Here is a 19,438-nt window from a genome sequence, read left to right as displayed (position 1 = left end):
CCAAACCCTCACCCCCTTCAGGGCCCCAACTGCATTGAGAATTTTACACAAAGCAGACACGTATTAAAATGAAAATTCCCACCGTCACCAATATAGGAGCAAACTGTACTAAAAAACAGGAACCCTCATGTTTTAAGAAACAGTTAACATTTTTCAAATCATCTGCAATTTAATTCTCTCTAAATGAAGCATATTTTCATCAAGTAATTATTCCATGCCATTCCCGTGACATCTCTTTTAGGTAGCAAATATGGAGGGCACTTCAAATCTCACATCCTTTCCAAAAAATGCAGGCCAGCACTTTTGTCCAGTGGCTGGAAAAATGACTCTAGAAATTCATTTCCCCTAGAGCATTGCCATTAAGCTAATTTAAAACATGTGCTTGAAATTAAACAATACATTTTAATTAGACCAGCAGAGGACATCTGGGCACTGAGAAATCAAAGCTGTGGGCACCTGACCTGAGAGAGCATTCACCCCATGGGCACCCTTTAACCCTTCCTGCTCCTGAGCCTGGGCACCCCCTTTTATGACATTTTAATGTGCTTCTTACTCACAGTTCCTATTTCTGTGCACTTCAAATCTGCTTAAGAAAGTCCAGCCACAAGGATAACCTTGCCAGACAGAGGTCACTTATTTCATTTGTCTGATTCAGTCAGGTTTCATCACTCATTGAAACTAAATGCTCCTCTAGTGCTTCAGAAGTGAATCCCTGCCACTGAAATTCCCACTGTTATTTCAGAGCTCCAATTCAACGTGAGCCACACAGCAAAGCTCACGGCCTGAGGGTGGCCTTTGCATCCCTTACAGCTCCCAGCTGCTTCACAGCTTGGCTTTTATTTTTGCTTTTAAAAACGGGTTTAGGCAAGAATTCACCTGAAATCACTTTAAAAATTCCATCAATCCTGCTTGTCCCAGCCTTGGCAGCTTGCACTGCTCCCACTGCCTGACCCTCTGGGCTGGCTGGGCCAGGATTATTGCACAGGCTGCACCTTTCCCTGCATCAGCTGCACCCTCCTGTGGGCTGGGGAGCCTTTAAAGGCAAATTGCAGCACAAGAGTTTCTGGGAAAGGTTGGGGAATCTGGCTGTACTACTGGGGAGGATTTGTGCAGCAGCTCTGCTTTAGAAAGTTAGAGAAAGTAAGTCAGATTATTCCTCATGGAATAAAACAATTTAAAAAAGATGTAAAAATATTATATATACATATATATAATATATATGCATTTATAAATATTTAAAATTATAAGATTTATATATAATACATTTACAAATATTAAATATTATATAATATACATTATATATATAATATTTCTATATAAATAGATATAATGTATAATATTATAGCTATTATATAATGTTTAATATTTATAAATATACTATATATAAATATTTTCTATTTATAAATATTTATAAATATATATTTATATGTTATATATATTATATATATAATAAATGATAATAAAACTTCGAGCCATTAAGGGCTGAGCAAGAGGAACATATTTGAAATAAAGCCTTGCTGCTTCATGTGCAGGGAGGGAGGAGAACAGAGCGGCCCTTGATGTAAATGCACTCTGACCTCCTCCAGGGACTGGGCACAACTGTGGGCTGCAATCCCAGTGCAGAGGATGCAGATTGACTCCCTAAGGTGACTCCCACTGGATGCAGCTGCACGAGCAGAAGGGTTTCTGCACGTTCTGCCCCATTGTTTTGGGATACAGCAGTTCCCTTGGCATCAGTGCCAATGAATGGAGAGTTCATTCTGTGTGAGAGCCTCAACAAACACACCCTGACAATGAGCATAAATCACATTGTGCAGCACTCTCAAGGCGCTGGTAAAAATAATATTTTAATCAAATAACTCAGCTGCAAGTGCCATGAACTGCTGGGAAGGTTAAGGCTGGGGCTCAGCGTTCTCCTGAGAAAACACAGAATTATTCCAAACACGGCTCCATCGCCACTGCTTGACTCATTAAAAGCACACGGCAATGGCAAGCTTTTGTTAATGCTGCTACCAGAGAAAACAAATCATCAGGTATTTACTATTCCCACCACCAGAAGTGCTCTTTGTGTCCCACACTCACCGAGGCAGGCTGGCACTGAGCTGTGTGACAGCTCCTGTGCTCTGGGCTGAGGCTCCCCCTCTGTGGCTCCTGTGCGGGCAGAGGGCAGAGGGCAGAGCCTGTGTGCCCCAGGGCACCTCTGTCCCAGGGACGGTCCCCGCCTGCCCCAGGGCACCTCTGTCCCTGCAATCACAGCTGACTGCTCTGAGCTCTGCACCCCACAGCCATCTCCACTGTTTGCTGTTTGCTTTCCTCTCCAAGTCAGGGCTGACCTTTCCTCAGGTGTTTGGCATTGGATGATGAAGGGAGAGACAAATGCACAGGCAAACAGGTGAAACCTGGTTTGCACACAGTTACCGAGGGCTGCCTCTGTCACTGCAATCCATGAACTCTGTGTTCATGCACAGCATGTGTGGCTGCAGAGCCTCACCTGCAGACAGAGATCCCTCCTGGCTGTGCCAGCGCAGCCCCAAGGGATGGGAGCAGAGCCTGGAGGAGAGCAGACCTTGTGAAGCTGCTCCAAATGCAGCCAAGGGGCTCAAATGCAACCCTTTCACCTTAAACACTGGGTGCACAGGATAAAAACCAAAAACCCCTCTAACCTGGGAGGAACTGCAGTGTGTTGATTTTTCTGAACTGCACTGCATAAAACTCCATTTATTCTTCCCCATCCCTGCGGCTCACTGGACAGTCTGGATGCTGAGCCAGTCTCCCGATGTGCAGCCCCACCTGGAGCAGGCTCCTGCCATCCCTGGCAGCTGTGACACTGCTGCAGTGCCAGGCAAGCAGCAGGGCCTGAGCCAGGAGAGCGTGTGCTCCATCAGCCCCTCCTCACAGCACAGCTTGGAATGCTAAAAAGAAAAAGAAACAATTATTGAGGCTGATGTGCTGCACTATGAGCACCCTGGAAGGTGAGGGGGGCAGGGGCTCATTGCTCCGTGTAGGAAATCAGTGTTTGTGTATCCTGTGCTGTGCACACCCCTCCCAGGCTGTAAGGCTGGAGGCTTTTCTCTTTGCTCAGACTTAATTGCCCTGAGTATTCACTGCCTGGATCGATTACCCAAAAATTATGTGTGCCAAGCTCATTCTCTTTTTGCTTTCTTTTTTTTGGAGAGGAAAAGGGGAAGAGAGAGATAGAATCCTCAGATTAGTGAGTGAAATCATTCCCAGCTCTCCTCTTTTATAGAAAACAAATCCATTTCCCCACCTCCCCACACCCCACATTGTTGCTGCTGCATTATCTGTGCGAGCCAGGCACTGGCAGGGAGACAGGGGAAAATGACAGGACATTGTAAGAGAATTTAATGAAGTGGCTGCAAATATTGTATCCCAATAAATGCAGTGAATAATGCAGGAGCTCGTTCCAGGTCCCTTAACAGAGCCCATTGTGTGAGCAGCACAGCCCAGGAGCTGGCACGGATGGGGACACAGAGGTGCCACCGTGGCACAGGGCAGGGCAGGACGATGGGCACCTCAGTGCTGGCATGGCTGGGGACACAGAGGTGCCACCGTGGCACAGGGCAGGGCAGGACGATGGGCACCTCAGTGCTGGCATGGCTGGGGACACCCTGCTGTCCATCCTGCCTCTCCCAGCCCATCCTGCCCCATCCAGCCTCTCCTCACCCAGCTGCAATTCCCTGCCAGCTTTACTTGCAAATTCCCTCTGTGCCCAGCTCATGGTAAGAACCTTAATATTCCTGCAGATTCAGAAAGGGGATTTCCAACAAGCATTAGGAAAATTAAACTTCTCAAGAGCTGTCTCAAGCTGACAAGCTATTTCTGGTCTTTAAGGGACAGTAAGTGAAAATATTCAAGTGGGGGTGGGGAAGCTGTAGTAAGCAAGGGATGAGTTAGAGGCAGAAAGGAGGGCAGGCAGTGCTGGATGTACCTGAGGCACCCACGTGTGTATTTACAGCCACAGAAATACAGGAGTGTGAGCTGTTCAGGGCCTCCTGCTGCCTTGGGATAGAAAATCAGCATCTCCCAGCCCTTACTGCATCCACAGCCACAGCAGCTGATACCGGTAATGGGTGTGAGAGGAGAGCATCTCCCTTGGGGACTGGGGCATCTCTCTCGGGGGTTTGGGTATCTCCCTTGGGGACTGGGGTTTGCCACCCCTGTCGCTGTGGGTCCTTTCTGCCCCTCTCTGCTGCTTTCCCTTTGTGCCTCCCCTCCGGAGGAGCCCACACCAGGGAGGAGAGGCTGTTTATAGCCCAGGGCACTGCAGGGGAGGGTGAGAAGCTGAACCAGCCTTCCAAGATGTAAGGGTGAGACTCCGAAGGAGGAGATGATGTTATTTTCTTTAGGAGCATCAGAGTGGCAAAATTTAGCTGTTTGCAGATTTCTCAGTAGCGTGTCCCGACTCTTGCTCTAAAGCTGGAAATTTCCCAGGTTTGAGGCTGATTTGTGTGGTGATGCTCAGCCTGTCTGTCTGTCTGTCCTCCCTCTTTGCAGCACTCATTCCCAGCAGCTCACAGACCATGTTACAGCTGGGGTAAAGAGCACCCCTGCGATTAAAGCCCCTCCTCATGGTGCAATGGGAGGGGGGGACAGCAGCTCTGCAGAAGATGAGGGGACAGAACAATTAGAAGAGATGATTAAAATCCCATGGTTCCTCAGGAGCTGGGGTGGTTGTGCAAGGACTGTGCAGTGCAATAGAAAAATCCTTCTGATCCTGCACTTGCAGCCTGCCAAAAATGCCCCTCGAGCTGCATCAGCTGCTCTTGCACAGACAATTCCTGAGTGTTAAAGCCAAGGCTGTGTGGAGAGCCTGGTCCAGAGCTGATCAATAGACAGGATTTTCCACTGTTGCAGAATCCTCTGCAGGCTGGCAGCACGTACTGAAGGCAGGAACACAAGAGGGACTGCTCTGACCTTGGTGTCCTGCTGGGCAGCACAGGAGGGAATGCCAAACTCTAAAAGCAAAGCTATTGATTGGGCCTGGGAGAGGGGAGTGATGCAAGAAAGCTGTAAAAAGTTATTCATGGCCAACAGGAGCACGGTGATTTAGGGGTTGGATTGATGAGAACAGGATGGAAAATGTGTGCCCACAGACATCAGACAAAGGGTTTGCTGAGGAAATAGGGAGGCAGGAGATACAGGGGGTGAGCTCCTCATGGAGACAGGGGAGGCTGGGCTGCACCCAGGCACTCTGTGCTGACCAGGGAGGGTGCAAGGACAGCCCCTTCCTTCTGTCCTTATTTCTGCTCCCCTCTGCCCTCACTGAGCTCAGGAAAACGCTGCCAATAGCACTCAGGCATCTCTGCAGCCTCCTATTAGCAGGGCTGAGCAGTGAAGCTCCCTGGATTGCCTTTTCTGTCATTAGTGCATTAACTGACTCTAGGAGGCTCTAATTTAGTTACCAGGAACACAGGCCTGAACATGAACAAGCACAGTCCTGTTACACCTCAGAGCTGCAGCCTTCTGCTGCTGGGGACACTGACCTGGGCATGCCAGTGCCACAGGGAGATGGTGGCACCCAGCAGGGCCAGGCAGCATGACAGGGCTGGGGAATCCAGGCACAGAGAGCTGAGGAATTCAGGCACAGAGAGCCGGAACCAGCATGGACAGGATGGGGAATTGAGGCACAGAGAGCTGAGGAATTGAGGCACAGAGAGCTGAGGAATTCAGGCACAGAGAGCTGACACCCAGCAGAGCTGGAGCAGGGTCTGTGGCTGCAGAAAGGAGCCTGCAGGACCCCCGTGAGCACCCAGAGCAGTCCAGCAGGGAGCCACGAGCTGGGGCTGTGCAAACCAATGTGACACTGGCGTCCCTGCAGGCTGCCAGGGCAGAGCCTGTCCTGTGCAATCCAGCAGGCACCTTGGCCGTGCGCTGGCATCTCCTAATGAGCACTGGCAGTGCACACAGGCACAGCAGCACTGCTGCTTCTCCAGCCATTAATATTACATCCGTGGGCTGCTTAATTTGCTGCTCCTCACGGAGCTGGAGCGGGGAGCCTGCATAATGAAGCATTTGTTGACAGAGGTCTTCATATCACATCAGCAAGAAGGGAGAAAATGATCCTGTTTCAGGCACGTTGCTTGACTCCAGTGACCTTGGCCCTTGTGATGCTCTGAGGATGAGCAGGGCCCAGGTGCTCTGCTCCTCTCAGGCCATTAGTGCTGCCAGCTTGGAGCTTCACCTGTTTAAGCTTCCAAAGAGCACATCCCTGATTCCAGTGGAAGGAGCATTATTTCTGCATGAGGAAGGTGATGGGTGTTGGCAGGCAAACGCTGCTCAGAGAGGTGCTTAAGCAGATGGCTGGGTAAGGGCACAGGCAGGGCCCACCTGGGAGCTTTCAAACAGAAATGAACTGGAAGCAGAACACAAATCCTGTCTCCTCAGCACTTTGCAGTGATACCCAACCTTGGTTTAGAGCTCTCCTGCGCTCAGGGGACTGCTCAAGCTGCGGCCAGACAGGGCAGGGAGGGATGGCTGCTGCTGCATGGGGAGTTCAGGCTGGCACCTTGTACACCGCTGTGCTCACACCTGTGTGCAGGACTCACCTGTGCTCAGACACCCCTGTGCTCACACCTGTGTGCAGGACTCACCTGTGCTCAGACACCCCTGTGCAGGACACCCCTGTGCTCACCCCTGTGCTCAGGACACCCCTGTCCCCCTGGCAGCCCCTGGGCTGAGCCCCTGTGCTGGGGAGGGCTGCCAGCAGGACAGCAGGACGGCAGGACAGCTCTGAGCGCTGCTGGCACTGCTCTGCTGGCACTGATGTGTGGCTGCAGCGCTCAGGGACGGGCTCTGGCACCACAATGAACATGTAGGAATGTGTGACAGAGGTCCTGGGCTTTCAGGACTAAATAAATTCATCTCTGGGAGTTTTTGAAATGCTGGAGGCAGTTTCTGAACGCACCATTTGGCAGCGGCAGCTCCTTCCCCGGGCTGATTCCTCAGTGATGCTCGCTGGACTGTGATCAATAGCAGGAGCCCAGCCAGGCTCTCCCTCACTCAGTGCCACGGGTGGGAGGAAGGCTCTGCCAGGCTGCACTGCTCACCAGCAGCTCCCACAGCACAGCTGAGAGCACACGCAGAGCTGAGCTAAAGCCTCTCCGGGGTGCTCCTTTCATTTACATCCCATTCATTACCCAAACGAGGTGTGAAAGTGGCTTCTGGAGCTGCTTGGTGCAGGCTGCACAGAGATTGAATTCCTATTCTGGTTTTTGAAGTCAACTCCAGAGAAGTCTTGTTTCAAACCAGTTATTTACCTGCATTGCTCAGACTCCGAACTCACTGGTGTTTAATGCAGCTGGGTCTAAACCACCATATATTTAAGACGGCTGAAAGGGAAGCTTTTAAAATGAAAGAAGAGAGTAAAGAACCAGCTTACCTGATTTATAGGAGCATTGAGTTTCTACTCCTGATTGTATTCATGCATAAAGTCTCTAAAAAGAACCAAACTGTATCAGATAAATCTCCTTTTTTTTTTTTGTTAACATGCCTCAATCAGTCTGCTCACAGGAAGAGAGACTCAAACATGAAAACAAGAGGCAACTGCACAGAAGAAAACAATAAGGTAATTAATAACTCTCACGGGAGAGTGCCTGCTGTCAGCAGGGCTCTTTATCAGGTTCAGGAGATTGCCAGTGGGAGCCACAGCTGCAGAACGTTGTGTGTGTGCAGCACATCAACACCAGCACTGCTTTAGTGATGGGAAACAGGATTTAGGACCCCGTTTGCCAGCTGGGATCTCAGCTGATTGCCTAAAACACGGAATTCCTCCTGGGATGCTCAGGGTGCAGGGGGCTTTGCTCAGCAGTGTGGGACCTGTGCAGTGCAAAAAGGGAATGTACACAACATCCCCTCCCAAAGACACACATATACAAAAATCCCAGCAGGAACTCGATGTATTCTGCTAATTAGCAGATTAATTAGGGTGTTTGGTTGCATACAGGTGGCCACAGGTCACTCTCAGGATGCTGCACAGAGGGGTTCTGTCACAGATGTGCAGTGACTCTGGGCACAGCACCAGGTCAGTAAGGAACACACCTTGCTCAGAGCACTGTGAGCTCCATGGGAAAGATCACTAGAAATAAACTGCATTATTTATGGCACTGCCCTATGAGAGTGGCCAGTTCCAGCTGCTGCACACACAGGCAGCTCTGAGCAGGCACAGATCTGCTGCCAGGATCCCCAGTGCTGCAGCTGGAGGCTGTTTGTGCTCTGAGCACATCTCTGTGCTTTGTGCTACCAGAGCAACTTGGGTTAGTGGCTGCTGTTCCCCAGAGGCAGCTGAGGCAGCAATGGGATGGAGCAGGGATGGGATGGAGCAGGGATGGGATGGAGCAGGAATGTGATGGAGCAGGAATGGGATGGAGCAGGAATGGGACGGAGCAGGGATGGGATGGAGCAGGAACGTGATGGAGCAGGAACGTGATGGAGCAGGGATTGGATGGAGCAGGAATGGGATGGAGCAGGAATGGAATGGAGCAGGGATGGGATGGAGCAGGAACAGGATGGAGCAGGAATGGGATGGAGCAGGAATGTGATGGAGCAGGGATGGGATGGAGCAGGAATGGGATGGAGCAGGAATGGAATGGAGCAGGGATGGGATGGAGCAGGAACGGGATGGAGCAGGAATGGGATGGAGCAGGAATGGGATGGAGCAGGAACAGGATGGAGCAGGAATGTGATGGAGCAGGAATGGGATGGAGCAGGGATGGGATGGAGCAGGGATGGGATGGAGCAGGGATGGGATGGAGCAGGGATGGGATGGAGCAGGAACGGGATGGAGCAGGAATGGAATGGAGCAGGAACGGGATGGAGCAGCAATGGGATGGAGCAGGCAGCTCTGGGCAGAGCAGGGTGACAGGCTGCTCCCAGCACAGTCTGTACCTGCTCCTCCCAAGGAGGGGCCTGGCCACACGCTGGGGAGGCAAACCTGCACTCACACCTGGGCTCCAGAGACACCTGGGCACCGTCACCCTGCCTGCCTCACTGCAGACACCACGTCCTGATGTGCAAAAAGCACCCAAAATAGCCCCAGAGCTGGAGGCAAGGCTGGGCTGGACCTGCTAGGGACCTGGGGAGGCTGCCTGTCTGTACTGCAGCTCCAAGGCTGCTCACCTCACCTGGGAGCTCAGGCAGAGCTTGTCTGGAGCCTGCACTGTCCTGTCCTCACTGCTGCACCTGGTCCTGTGCTGTCACGGCTGCACTGGTCCTGCACTCACTGCTGCACCCCGTCCTGCCCTGGGTCATCCAGGCCTTGAGCAGAGGTGCTGTAAGAAAGCAAAGACCATCTGATCTCCAAAGTTTTGGGCACATTGGCTCTGTCCACTCACCTGCTCCCTTAGAAGGTGCATAGCCAAAAGTGGATCTTCCCAGAGGAGAAAAGCAGACCCCAAACCCACAAACTCACATACTGGGCTCTCAGGCTAGAAATAAAGCACGTGGATTTATTTGCAAATAGTTCCAAATCTTGTTAGGGTGACTCGGTGCACATACATCTGTAGCATGACAGGTTGCTGGTGCTGCCTGTGGTCCCCCAGCACTGCCAATACAATTCTGTGAGTGGATTGTGCCTCCTGCATCCATCAAAGCCCTCTGTCTGTACTGCTGCCAGGCTCCTCAGGGTGAACGTTCTGACAGCCAAAGGAAAGAGGCGTGCGGAGTAGGAAAAAAAGATGAAGCCACTAAAATGCAAATTTTATTCACAGTTGGCATGTTTATAAATATATATATTACATTCTTACAATCTACAGTACATTCTAAATATAGAGGGATTCAATCTAAGTGTTTGTGGGAGGGCGGGTGTGTATTAAACTGAGCAACCTAGATTCAATCTTGGAAGACTTAACAAAAAGGGGGCAAGGACTGACTCCAGAAAATGAAAGGGGAGCTTGAAATATTTTTCTATATCAAATCCATGACCTGGATTTTAGCTAGTGCTTTGGCACTTTGCCACTGGCCATTGGAGGCTGCTGTTGGACCTCACAAGACATGTCCTGGTTTGAGGCTGGAGGGCACGTCGGGTTGGAAGGGTAGTCACTGAAATCCTACTCTATGTACATCCTTATCAAGAAAACAGAAGATAACCATCACCCCTGGGAGAAACAAACGCTATCTGCTGAGCTGAGCTGGGCAGGGTTCAGTGTGGAACGTGCAGCTCTCCCTGTGACCTCCCAGTGCCCTCTGAATGTGCTGGGCTAAGGATGGGGGGCACAAGGAGCTGAACACCCCCAGCTCCCCAGGGCAGGGGAAGGAGCGAGGGGCAGCTGGGGGCAGTTCAGCACACGGGGCACTGAGCCCAGCGACAGGGACAGCCCTGGGAAGGGACAGCAGGGAAGGCAAGGACAGCGTGGTACCAGCAGGGCTGTGCTCGGCTGGAGCAGCCCTGGAGTGATGTGCACGGGAGGGAAGGGAAGGGACCACAGCTCCAAGGCTGACTGATCTGGGAAGTGCCCTCAGGATACCAGATGGGGAGCTCCAGGGAAAGGGCTGGGAATACAAATCCAAAACAGGACAATCAAACAAAGCGGGCTTTTAAAAATAGCTCATTCTCTCAAACTTTCCAAAAGACCCTCCTTAGGATGAGTGATAGTCTGAGTATAGATCATATCTTCTCCTATTTTACAAATTAACAAATACCCAAAATTGGCTGGCAAAGTTTATGACCTTGGCATCTACTTAAAAAGAGAGTTTCAGTTTGAACTGTATCTGTGTATCCACTGTCAATGCTTGGGAGGCAAACATGCTGGTTTGTAAACAGCCCAGTTACGCCTTTATCCCCTCCAGACTCTTTGGAAATCATGACTCCTCAGCTCTGGGAGCTGCTTCATTCACTGTTGGTTTTTGTCAGCTTTAAATGAATGTTCCTGGATGGATATTCTCTGCACGTGGCCTGAACGACATGCTCTTCTCATGGATCTATTTATTCTCAGACCAATCTCTTGCTTTTAACCAAAGCTTGCAATATCGAACAGCAGAGCTGTGTGAGCTTTGTATTATCCAAACTGCACTGGAGTTTGTTATATTTATTGATTTCCTGGGAAAGCACAGAGAATGAGACTGTATTATTTTTCTAAGTTTTTTTTCATGTTATCGTGTATCAAAAACCCACACACATCTCTCACTTCCATCTCTGAGCACAGAGAGGACTTGAATTTTAACAGCTGTCCAGGATCTCTGCTCTCCCAGCTGCTTTTGGGTGGCTTCTTGGGGCTCCAGTGAGTAATTATCCACCAGCTGATTCCTGTCAGAATACAACACTTTGCCCCACTACCCAAAATTAAAGGCAGAAGGTGAGTGAAAAACAAACAAACGAACAAACCAAACCAAAAAAGTCTTTTGTGTCTCATTACGCGTTTTCGTGTAACCTCTCCATGTAGTTTTTAAGCTCCTTGCACTCCCCCAGGTCCATGTCCTGGCAGACCCATTTAATGTCATCCTCGTTACTCATCAGGATTGAGTTGACAGTTGGACAGCCATCGTCAGAGGAGATGGTGGTGAAGGTGGTGAATTTCACCCGTTTCCTCTTGGAGGTAGGAGAAGCGGTTGGCTCACTTTTCTGTTCCTTGCCCTCGCTGAACGTGGACTCAGGAGCCCTGAAGGACTGTCCGTTGATGTTTTTGGTGGCAGTTGTGCTGAGGAGGTATTTGCTCTCCTCGTAGTCCACCCCCCTGTCGATGGCTGTGATTTGCTCATCCTGCTGGGATGAGAAGTTGATGTGATTCTCCAGCAGCTCTGTCCTGTTGCTCAGCCCCACCCAGTCATGAGAGTGGCTCATGCCCTCCTGCTCCTCGAAGGGAACCTGCTTGTTCCTGTACTTGAGGGCGAAGGTGACGCAGTTGATGAGGAACACCAGGATGGCCAGGCAGAAGACGCCCAGCAGGGCGTACATGCCGATCTCCAGGTCGCTGAGCCCGCGGGGGGACGGCACCAGCTCGCTGTCCTCGGTGTCCCCAGCGGCCCTGGGCAGATCCACCTGGGCGGGGAAGCTGGTGAAGTCCAGGGGCACGTTCTGGCTGGCATCGTCCAGGAGGCTCTCCCTGTCCTCCTTCCTGCTCAGAACAGACCTGTGCGTGGTGGCGGCCCTGCCCTGCTCGTGGCCCATGGAGGAGCTGGAATAGTGCCCGTCCCCTCTCTCCTGCCAGGGGCCCTTGTGGCGCCGGTCGCCCTCCAGCTGGACACCCCTGTGCTTGCTGTCGCTGGCGTTGGGGCTGCCGTCACTCTGCCCAAACTTGACCTTGATGCTGCCACTCCCGACAGCCAGGATGCTCTTCCTTTTGGATTTCTGGCACGACTCGCTGATCACCATCTCCACCTTCACCAGCGTGCCCTGGCCCTCGGTCTCAGCGGCAATCACAGGCCACTTGAACTTGGGGTCGTGGTGGATGGACACCACCTTCTCATCCAGAGAGGTGGCTGACAAGGAGAAGTCTTTGGAGTCATAAATATCCAGGGGCATGACAGATCCATCACTGAACTGGATCCAGCAGCTGATGGCTGCTTCCTGTAATACATAAAACAAACACAGACCCACTCAGAGTGATCCTCAGGGAAATGTGCTCTGCTCTGGTCTGCTCCCTCCTCCTCACAGGATCCTCACACCATTAGTGATCAGAACAGAAATAAATAGGGAGAGCAGTGAAATTAATATCTTGCCAAGGTGTGAAGAGAAATCTAAAACACTTGTTGATAATAAGATTGGTTTCCACAAAGGTGCTTAAAGGAGCTGTATCCCCTGGGCTCTGCAGAATCTACTTCAGCACCATAATAAATTGCATGTCAGGGAGCATTACCAGTGACTGAGATCATTTACTGTTGTGTATTTACATTAAAAAAACCCAACATTATTTCTAAACTGCTTAAAATACGAAGTCTCCTCTCATTACACAAAGCACATGTTAAAAGATGGCTAATGCAGCAAACAGGTCCACACATGACTCCACACCTTCACTCCTTGATTCCTGTCTCTCAAATTAAATTAGCAGATTGTATAAGTAGAGGAAACCAATCAGTTGCTTCTTTAGAAAACAGCCAGGGCAATTTTTACGCTTGTTAGCAATTAAAAGCAAGACAATAATAAAGTTTAATCTTGTGTCACAGCAATGCAGATTGTGTGCTGCAGTGTGCATGGAGGCTTTCACTGAATGCCAATGCATCTGACCTGGGTACTAAGAACATGCCTCATGCTGCAGCTTTCCTGGGATCCTTGACTTTTGGCTTCTGACTTGAAACATTTTAAAGTATTTTTGAATTTCAGAAAACATGTGCTCACCCATTTCTGAAAATCAGGTCCTCTAAAGACTCTCAAATGGCTACTGAAAATTGTTGTGGCACCTGAAAAACAACTTTGTATTCCTACATTGATTTTTACAGATAAAATTCAAGTTCTCTTCTTGCTTCTGATGGTCTGAGCTGTCCTGGTTGGGGTATCTGCACTGCAGAATCCCCACCAGACAGACCTGGCTCCATCTGTGGATTCTTTACTGTCTGAAATGAGCTTTTCTATGGTCAGAGCTGGGATCACCTTGCTGTGAGAGTCTGACAGACAGACAGCCACCCATCCAACAAATCAACTTGTGAACACTGTGAATATCAAAGTCCTGTTTCTGTAAATAAGCAGTTTTTCATACAGACAGCATTTACATTTTAACTCCACATATGTACAGAGAACAAACACGTTATCCTTTAAAGTGCTCACAGCACAAAGTCATTCACCTGTTCAGAGCATGGAAAATAAGCTTCCAGTCCTGTGGGACTGCAGGGTGCTGATTCTACTGGCCTGATTCCGAAATCCTCCGAGCCACAAAGCTCCCCCTGCTTCAATGGGAGATTTGCTTCTGTCTCTATTTCAGGCCAGAGCCCTAAGACTTTGCTGACACTGTCATAAATCCCAGCTTTGTGTTTATTAATCTTTGACTGTTTCTTGAAGGCTGCATAGAATTTATGTCATCAACTCTCATCCTCCCACTGTGTTGCTTAAACCTGCATAATCATTTAATAATTTTGCATTGCTTTGCTTATAGGGACTGCTCTGAAAATCACGTCCTGAGCATTGGAGGGACTCAGCTGCCTTTGAAAGCAGAGCCAGCCCTGCCAGTGTGGGGGGCACAGAGTTTCCTCTCTGGTTTTTGTGGATCCCTGACTGCAGCCCTGCAGGAAGGACCTGCCCAGACTCCATTTCTGGGCACACAGTGGGGCAGAATGGCACCAAGCCCTGCCCCTGGGCTGACTGGCACCAGCCCTTACCCGTGGGCACACAGTGGGGCTGACTGGCACCAAGCCCTGCCCCTGGGCACACAGTGGGGCAGAGTGGCACCAAGCCCTGCCCCTGGGCTGGCCTCAGGGCCCTTTGTCCAACCCCCTGGGCCATGGATGAGCTCACTGGCCTTCCCTCCACCTGCCTGCCATCGATTCCTTCACTCCTGGAACACTACACATTTTTATCACCCTATAACGACAGCAGCTCTGCATTATTTCTCATCCTGCATCCCAAGGAAAATGGGGATCTTAATTCAGCCCATGATGAATTAAAGTACCTCAGCAGTTGGCCAAACTTCAAATGGGGATGCCATTTGCCTTTAAAACTCAGAACATGCTCAAGTGTTAAGAGCGCAGTGTATCCTTGATGAAAGTCCCAGACTGATGGATTTGGTTTGGAAAAACAAGTTTACATTTCAAATGTGTACAGAAGCACAAGGACAAATACCAAGCAGGGACTGATGAGGCCATGGCAAAGTCCAAAAGCCCTTGGTAACTGTTGGTTCCCTAATAAAGGAACTAAGGGTAATAAGGGAAAAAAATGGTTTATGAAATCATGAATCAGGAAATGAGTCAGTGATGCTGATTCACATTCTAGTAATGAATCAGAATGAAAGGGATGCTCCCTGACTTCTTAAAGTGCTCACAGGAAGTGACTAAAGGAGAAGAGTCTGGCACAACATGAGGCACTTTCTCGTGTACAGGTGGAATGAAAGGGGTGATTTGGATACCTGTGGTGACAGGCTGAACATGGCAGGATATCCTGGGATCCAGAGGGTGCTGGATGGGACAGAAAAGGTGTGTGTGTGTCTGGGCACAGACCTGCTTTGGGGACTGCAGCAGCTCCTGTGCCACTGCAGTGGCAAAGATGGCCCTGTTGCTGCCCGGGCTGAGCTGCAGAGAGAGGGACAGCCCTGTCACCAGCTGCACTCCCAGGTCAGTGATTGTCACCTTCTCGTCCAGCACTGTCACTGTCTTCTCAGCCAAGATGGCATCTGAAAGGGGGGACAGGATCTGGAAAGGAAAGCTGCAGTTACTAACAGCCCCTTTGTACAGCACCGCGTGAAAGAACTGCACAGGATTCATGGAACACACATACGGGATGCTCATGGCAATGGGATTTCTCACAGCAGACACCATTAAAATATGATTTAAAAGGGCTACTCACATTTTGTAACTCTTCTGCAATAATGAGGGCCTTAAAACACCTTTTACCTGTCAACTGTAATCAGCTGTGCCACTCCCCTCTGCAGTGTGCCAACATCTGCTTCAGATGTGCTGTCTGTAAATGTAATTGCCACACACATCTGCCTCACGTGTAGTAACTAGTTGTAAATGTAATCTTCAGGAGAAATTTAAGTATTTGATTAATCCTCATGTTTTGAGGTGGCATAAATATAATGTAGTCTGTAGATTTATATAAAATCCACTGAATAAATGGTATTTATATCTAAGCTGTGGAAAGGAAGGGTAATGTATTGCTACAACAACCTCTGATGGTACTGAATGCAAAATTGACAGAGAGAATTTGTTTTGGTTAAGAAAATACACACAGAGGTCAGTGCAGTGATACATGACATCCACGGTGCTCATTAGCAGGGAGTTGAATTTAATGATCCATACAGGGTACAGAGCATCTCTGAAGCAGCTCATAAGAGGTATTCTTTAAATATAACTTGCTCTCAGATTTTACCCTTGGATTTTTCTTTCCACAGTTTTATGTACATTGGCTGGAGCACTGTAAATTCCAGAGCTTTAGAAAGGCATTCAGAAAATCTCTGCAGATTGTGCAGAAAGTCAAAAATCTCAAATCCCATTTCTGCAGCCTTGACAACCTCGTTATCGACAGGTGTGCTGCTTGTTTTGTGCTTTGACACTTTGGGATGATAAGCCTGTTTGGAGAGAGATTTTCTCCCTGTTCTAGTGTTTGTTAACACGTATTCTACTTCAGTATCACTGAAATAATCTCTCCCCCCATCTCCTTTTCCTTCTCTTTTAATTAATATTTGGATTAGTATTCCAGTCTCACTTCCTTAACCTGGATAATTTTCACTTTACCCTTTGCTCTGTAGTGCAGGCTGGGAGAACACTGAGCTGTTCAGCAGCTGCATGCCTTGTGATCAAATCCTGGCTCCAGGTTCAGAAGCAGCCTTAGACAAAAACAATCAGAAAAAGCCTCCCAATAGACAGCCAGGATTAAATTAAATGAAACTGTGATCTACTGCACTTTGGGGCAGCAGATAAGGAGAGAAAACCATCTCTGCCATGTCTTCTGGTTCTTGCTCCAATTCTGTTCCATTCAGAAGCTCGTGGCTCCAGTTTCTCTTTTTAATGCTGGGAGGGGAGTTAAAGGGAACAGAACACATCAATGATCTCCCTACCTGGATTGTGGCAGGGGAATTTGGGGAGGAACAGAGCACATCAATGATCTCCCTACCTGGATTGTTTAGGGGAATTAAGCCAAGAACAGAACACATCAGTGATGTCCCTACCTGGATGGTGGTAGGGGAACAAAGCACATCAGTGATGTCCCTACCTGGATGGTGGTCATGCCCAGCTCCAGCCCGACCAGGACCTGTCCCTCGTGCAGCTGGGCGATCCTGGGCTCCTCCACCTGCATGAAGTCCCTGACCAGGTGGGTGATGTCCAGCTGCCAGTCTGAGCCCAGCAGGAAGCTGAGCTGGGCCCCGGGCTCGGGGGGCTCGGCCACGAACTGGGTGAGCACCCTGACCATGGCGTGCTGGTACTGCAGGGTGCAGCCCCTGCCCCTGCGCTCGTCCTCGTCCTCGTCATCGCTGTCCCTGGCCGGCCTGGGGACAGCAAGGGACAGGGTCAGCTGTGCTGAGAGCTGCTGCTGGCCTCAGCCTGCAGCCTGCTCCTGCAGCTTCTCCCCCACTTTTGTCCTGTTTCCCATGTTCACAACTCAGAAACAGCACTTGAGACCATCTTTGGCCTCCCAGCTTTGCCACCACACATCTCCCCAAGCATCTTCCATTGTTTCCCATGTCAAGTCCTTGCTTTCAGGACCTTCACACTTCTTTTCTTTCTGGATCTTCCCATAAACATCTTGGTGTTGCCATGGAAATCTCCCTGCATCTACACACACATCCCTCTCTGTACAGTACAATTTGAAATCACATCTCCACCAAAATGTCTTTGTTCTGATGCTAACAGAAACCTGTAATAAATGGCTTCATTTGCAGGTGGGAATACCAAGCACCTCCTTTATCAACTTGTTCCTCTTGTTCCTAATTACACTGACAAGAGATGCAGCCAGCTCTGACCTGCTTCATCCAGCCTGTGTCCTGTGGGCACTGACAGTGTCAGAGCCGTGTCCTGCCTGTGGGGCACTGATCACTGCACCCCACGGGGAGTGAAGCAGCTCTGTGCTAACTGTGACACTGGCAGTGGATCCAGGAGCTGCCAGGACCTGTGAACAGGCTGCAGACTGACCAGCCCTGCCAGAGCTGCCTCTTGCTGGTGCCTCCTTGCTGCCTTGTGCCTGATCCTGCCTAACCTGACCAATTGGCCCTTCCCATCTCAGCCGTTAGTGCTACAGAAGGAAATTGATTTCCAATCCAGGTTCATGCATCTGCAGCTTCCATTTCCCTCACCAGTCCAGTGCAGGAGCCTATTGAATAAATGTCTGGTGACCTTCAAATTTACAGCAGAATTGCATTAAGGCCAAATGAGCATGTTCAGATCCTCTGGCCCTGACAGGTCCCTGGCAAGTGCACAGCCCAGAATGAACATCCCCTAATGAAACCTACCTCTTATTAGAGATGATGGGGACTCTCCAGCCCTTGATCTGATTGAGCTCTGTGTCAGAGACCTCAATCTGCAGCGGGAGACGAGGGATCCACACTGTCATCTCCAGGGGGGCACTCAGGTGCTGGTAAGTGAAATTAACCACGACATTCACTTTGCCCTTCATTTCCTTCCCGTTGACAAAGACATAGTCACATCTGTCAGAAACCTGAAAATAAAAAGGAGAAGGAAAAAAAATTAATGAGTCTCTTCACTAATTATAAAGTTCACCACACGCTGGGTAAATGAGTGGGAGGAAGAGAAGAGATCTAGGCTTAAACTAGCTCCAGGTTCAGAGGACAACATGGAATAACGAGAAAGGTGCCTGGTGTGCCCTTAATAGCCTGTGCAATTCAGCATCACTTTAAGAGGCTGTTTTTTCCTGCTGTAAACAGTTCTGGTATAATCTAAGATAAGGGAACAGCTTTTTCTTAATTCCCACTCCAGAGAAGGCTCCTGTCCTCTCCCCACAGCTCAGACCCCCCAGCCCTCCCTGAGAGCCCACAGAGCCCCTCAGCTGGGAGGAGCAGTGAGTGCCTGCACTCAGACTGAGAAGGGACAGAGCTCTCCAATGCAGCCCAGAACGGGACAGAGCTCTCCAATGCAGCCCAGAACGGGACAGAGCTCTCCAATGCAGCCCAGAACGGGACAGAGCTCTCCAATGCAGCCCAGAGTGGGACAGAGCTCTCCAATGCAGCCCAGAGTGGGACAGAGCTCTCTAATCCAGCCCAAAATGGGACAGAGCTCTCCAATGCAGCCCAGAACGGGACAGAGCTCCCCAGCAGTCCTGCACAGGTACCAGGCAGTGAGTGGGGGGCTCACAACCAAAGCCCTCCCAGGAAGGGCTCAGGGGTGGCCGGGGCCCAGCTCCAGCCCTGCTGCCAGCCTGGCAGAGCCCTGCAGCAGGAGCCAGCCCTGGTGTCCCTCCATTTATCACCTGCAGCTCTGGACATCAATATTGCAGAGAGTTAGTAAATCTCACTCAAGCAATTTAGCAGTAACTGCGAGGATCTAGGTGAGCTGACAGGACCTGTTCATTACAGTTAGTTAAAATATATGAGTGAATGTACACGTCAAATAATTTATTAACTACCACTTTACCGTGCTGATGATCTGAAGGAATGATCTATTAGAACCCTGAGCTCTTTCCACAATCCATTTCCAGCCAGACCTTCTATTCCATTCCATCAATGTATTTCATACTTCTCACTCTGCAATGTATAGTCTCGTCCTTGTCTGAATTTAATGCCATTTTCTACTTTTCTGTTTAAATGCTGAATGAATTTAAATCATATTTAAATATCACCAGCTTTTGTAGGATAATTGGCATTCCTAACGTTATTATCTTTAAACAACA

General features: G+C 49.7%; 1 protein-coding gene across 1 annotated transcript in view; it reads right to left on the bottom strand.

Moving 5' to 3' along the window:
* Positions 1–9,444: 9,444 nt before the first annotated feature.
* The window catches only part of TMEM132D (transmembrane protein 132D), a 178,062-nt gene continuing 168,068 nt past the window's right edge, over positions 9,445–19,438 (bottom strand). Inside the window, exons 6-9 of the mRNA XM_014272018.3 lie at positions 18,045–18,250; positions 16,811–17,084; positions 15,097–15,288; positions 9,445–12,520 (exon numbers count right to left, since the gene is read on the bottom strand). Coding sequence (XP_014127493.2) covers positions 11,366–12,520; positions 15,097–15,288; positions 16,811–17,084; positions 18,045–18,250 — 1,827 coding nt within the window. The 3' untranslated portion in view covers positions 9,445–11,365. The remainder of the gene's footprint in view (positions 12,521–15,096; positions 15,289–16,810; positions 17,085–18,044; positions 18,251–19,438) is intronic.

This window comes from Zonotrichia albicollis, chromosome 18, assembly GCF_047830755.1.
Source record: "Zonotrichia albicollis isolate bZonAlb1 chromosome 18, bZonAlb1.hap1, whole genome shotgun sequence".
NCBI lineage: Eukaryota > Metazoa > Chordata > Aves > Passeriformes > Passerellidae > Zonotrichia > Zonotrichia albicollis.
Note: the sequence above shows the minus strand (reverse complement) of the source record. Positions and strands in the feature narration are given on the sequence as shown.